Raw genomic sequence first — 4,219 nt, 5'->3', positions numbered from 1 at the left:
GGGGGAGGGCAGCAGCCGGTGGCCAGGGCTTGCTCCCCGCTCTGGGAGGGGACCACATCACCACACGGTGCCACTCCTGCCCCCCAAGTCAGCTAGCAGATGTGTTTCCAGCCCCAAGGAGACATTCATCCTTCCCAGGCAGGGATCTCTGCTCCCTGCCTGGTTTCTCCCCTTCAGCGTGACATCCCGCTGTGCTGACCAAGGGGTGCTCTGGGGGTAGACCCTCTACTGGGAAGCACCCACGGTATGGTTTACTGTGGTGTCAGTGGCCATCAGCTCTCAGCCTCATTGGCAAAGGGCAAGATCCCAACGGATCGAACTAGTGATCCTACACCTCCCCAAAAGCAAGGCCAAGAACACCCACCCCTTTGGCCAGCCACGTTCTCCCTGACACATAGGATGGATAACAGGTCTCATCCCAGATGCTGCGCTCACCTTGCACCAAAACCTGCACCTCCGCCTGGGCCACCCCTGCCCGGTTCCTGCCCTGGCAGATGTAGAGCCCTTCATGCCCAAGCCCCATGCGGGCGATCAGCAGAGTCCCACCATCCTCCGACAGCACCGCACCATCCCGCTCGCCCAGTGGTTGCCCATCCTTCAGCCACCTGCAAGGAAGGGGACAGGCAGCAAGTCCTTCGTCTGCCCTGCCACCCCTCACCCCCCATTTCTGCCCACCAAAGGAGTGAGCAGCGGGGTGCTGGCAGCAAGGACTGTCCCCTTGTCAGCTGGAAAGGGGCTGGCAGTGCCCAGATCATTGGCTAGAGCAGGATCCCAGGGGCAAGCAACAGGAATGAATGCCTCCTGTCCTAAGAGCCACGCCAAACTGGAGGTCCCATCCTGATCTCTGCCACAGCTTTGCGTGCTGGGCTGCAGAGCACCCCCAGGATGTTACACAGCCCCGAAGGGAGCGCAGGGGAACGTGGGCAGGATCCACCGCTTCCCAGTACTCACTGGATCTGGGGTGTGGGGATGCCCGTGGCACGACAATGAATCCTGAGGGAATCGTTGGCGACAGCCGTCAGGTGGCTTTCCCCATCGCCGATCAGCAGCTGGGGGGGAGCTGGGGGGAAAAGGGACCTCAGGTTGGGAACCACCCTCAGACCCTGGCACAGGGATGTGGGGACAGCCAAGGGCTTGGAGGTTGCAGGACCCTGGTGGTACATTAAGACCCAGAGCCCACGGAAGGAGCATTTTAACCAGTGGACACGAACCTTGGACGTGCAGGCTGTAGCGGAGCGAGGCGTTCCCCGCGGTGTTTGTGGCCGTGCAGGTGTAGAGGCCGGTGTCCGTTACCTGGAGCTCAGCCAGCCGGAGGGACCCCGAAGGGAGGATGCTGTAGCTTGAGGGAGAAGGAACAGAAAAGCTGGATGGGAGGAAGAGCCATGTCATCTGTCACCTACCCCTGGGCAGGAGCTAAGGGCTGAGAGCTCACCATCACCTTGAGACAGTCAAGAAAAGGTCCCCAAGGCCACCTCCTGCACAAGGGGAGTGGTAGAGCCATCCACGGGTGCAAATCCCCTTTGCTCAGCACGAGGCAGCGGCACGAGCCACCCACTCGGGGGGACGGGGGTCCCCATGGAGCACAGCCCCTGCAGCTGGAGCTGGCTGTGCTCTCACTCCCAGTGCTGTCTGTGCTCCACAGACATAACATCATCTCAGCCCACGGCTGCAGATTCCTCCTCGTGTGCTCCCATAAATCACCCAGGCACGTGAAGACAAGCCAGCTGAGATGTGGGGAGCAGCACAGCTCAACCAGGAGCAGCCAAGGGAAACCAGACAACAACAAGGCAACACCGTCCCTCAAGAAGAGCAAAACCAAGATGCCTTCCTGCTTCCCCAGGGCACAGCAATCCTCGGTGCAGGGAAAGAAGTGATCAACCCCAAGACTGGGACCCATGATTTTAGGGAGCCCCTTCCAGCGTGGTGCTAACGGACTGAGAAAGCGTGTCCTGCTTCCAAGGAGGAAGACCAAGACACTTGATAAAACAGATAGCCAACCACTCTCCAGGTTATCTTCTCCCATCAAATCGCATTCTGTGACTATCGCATGGCTGCCATCAGCCTCAACACCATCAGCAAGTGAATCTGGCCCTCCAGAAGTGACCCCCTGGAACAGAACTGGCCTTTAAACCCATGTCCCAGTGCAGACCAAGCAGTCGCTGGGCTCACAACTGTGCTTCTGCCAAACCTTGGCCTGGGAGCATCTCAGTGCCTAAAGCCCATGAAGTCACCTTGGCATATGGGCTGTGAGGGGCAGCGGAGACTGCAGTACCCCCAGCCTCCCCGGCTGCCCATCCTCCTCTCCACACTGCTCTCTTCCTCCTCAGTGCCCTGGGTGCAGAGCAGCGTGAAGCCTCGGACCAACACCCCGCAGGGATCCGCCATCCCCAGGCACATCCTCGGCCTCACCACCTCCAGCACCGCGACGGCACAAGACAGGAACACACACAACGGCAGATGGGCGAGCGGAGCCGAGGAGCTGTGCTGGAGCCACCTTCCCTTCCCAACCCCAACCTGTATCCAGGGCAGGTGTGCAAAGGGTTGGGAGCAGCTGCTCCATCCCAGCAGATGTTTGTATGATGGGAAAAAAAAAAAAGCCTGGTGGTTCTTGCTCTGCTCTCCTTGAAGCGCAGACCTAATGCCGTACCACTCAGCTGCCTTGGCTCCTGCCAGAGTGTTGAGCATCAGCTGCTTGATGCCAGGGATGCCCTTTGGATCTCCTTACCAAGCAGCTGAGTCCCTTCACAGATCCGACATCCCTCTGGGCTGACACACAATCCCAAGAGATCGTGGCCCTGGCACCCACAACTCTTCTTACCTCGTGGTGGTGAGAGGCAGCGGCTGGGACTCCTGCGTCCACATCACCAAGGGAGGGGGATAGCCTTGAACCTCGCAGGGCAGGGTGGTCTCCTGCCCAAGCACAGCCAGGACGGTTACGGGGTCTGACGTCTGTGATCCGTTCACGCCGATCCTGGGCTTTGCTGGGTGGAGAAGGAACACAGCTGGTGCAGGAATACTTCAGGTGCCCCACAGCCCTCATTGCTGCTCTTCCCATCCCACAACCCCATCTGGGACCTGGGTAGGTGACCCAAGGAAGGTAGGAGAGTCTCTGGGTCACGCTCTCCCAGCCGGGCACCCTCTGGAGCTGCTTTACCGGGAGCTGGTGCCAGGGTCAGTCCCACACTCACTGCTGATGGAGAGCTGCATCTCCCGGCTGGAGAAGCCTGCTGCGTTGGTAGCTGTGCAGAAGTAGGTCCCAGCGTCATCGAGGGAGGACGAAGGGATCAGGAGGGTCCCATTGGGGTCGAGGTGGTAGAGTGAGCTCAGCAAAATAGGCTCCGTGCCCTGCAAAGGAAAGGGAAGGAAGAAGAGAATCAACAGAGGCTCTCCCACGAGCTGAGCATCAAGAGGAGGGCTCTGGACCCATCAGAGCGAGCTACCTCCCAGTCCCAGACTCACAGGGCACTTGGTGCCATCCCCCCCCCCAGCCAGCCACAGCCATCCTGGCGAGCTGCATCCCCTCCAAACACGTTACCCCCTGCCCAAGAGTGACCCATAGCCCAGCTGGCAGCAGGATGGCAGCCTGCCTGTCCCTGTCACCTGCCTTTGCCCAGGTGACAGTAGGGGGGGGCACACCGGTGGCATTGCATCGTAGGACGACAGCTTCTCCCTCAGTGGCAGTGATAAGGACAGGGCCAAGCTCAATGCTGGGAGGAACTGGGAAGAAAGAGAAGCACCTCATCCTGTGTCCTATGTCCAAAGACAGAGCGGTGCTTTGCAGCTTAAGAAGTGAGGAGGGCACCCGCCCCTGTTCACCGCAGCATGGGGATGCCCAGCACCCTGCCACTCACCGTGGATGACCAGGGACACGTCCTGCCTGTGGTGTTGGTCACCTCGCAGGTGTCCCTCCCAGCATCCCCCTCCGATGCCTGGTCCACGTGCAGGCTCCCGTCAGCCCGGATGGAGTAGCGGCTGCTCGGGGATACCTGGGCACGGGTAGAGAGCAGAAAGCAGGACAGACGGGAGGGTCAAACATTACCGTCTGGCTGTGTCTTTGGGGCATATCTAGAAACTGATCCCCGAGCAGTAGGAACATCCTGACGTGGTGATAAACCCACATTACCCTCCCAACTCAAATGCTCCCCCACCATCTTTCACCAGCAGCTTTGGCCCCGGGAGGTTGGGGCACCCGTCCTGCAGCACAGCCCCAGCCACAGGG

General features: G+C 60.1%; 1 protein-coding gene across 1 annotated transcript in view; it reads right to left on the bottom strand.

Annotated features, from left to right (window-relative positions):
• Positions 1-4,219, bottom strand: part of LOC104166273 (hemicentin-2-like) — a gene marked incomplete at both ends in the record, with an annotated part of 24,035 nt that overhangs the window by 14,017 nt on the left and 5,799 nt on the right. The window contains 7 exon segments of the mRNA XM_009706146.1: positions 436-605; positions 952-1,060; positions 1,212-1,339; positions 2,819-2,981; positions 3,189-3,345; positions 3,852-3,986; positions 4,040-4,097. Coding sequence (XP_009704448.1) covers positions 436-605; positions 952-1,060; positions 1,212-1,339; positions 2,819-2,981; positions 3,189-3,345; positions 3,852-3,986; positions 4,040-4,097 — 920 coding nt within the window.

This window comes from Cariama cristata, unplaced genomic scaffold (assembly GCF_000690535.1).
Source record: "Cariama cristata isolate BGI_N322 unplaced genomic scaffold, ASM69053v1 scaffold18518, whole genome shotgun sequence".
NCBI classification, from domain to species: Eukaryota; Metazoa; Chordata; class Aves; order Cariamiformes; family Cariamidae; genus Cariama; species Cariama cristata.
The sequence above is the reverse complement of the archived record's forward strand: the minus strand, read 5'-3'. Positions and strand labels throughout refer to the sequence as shown.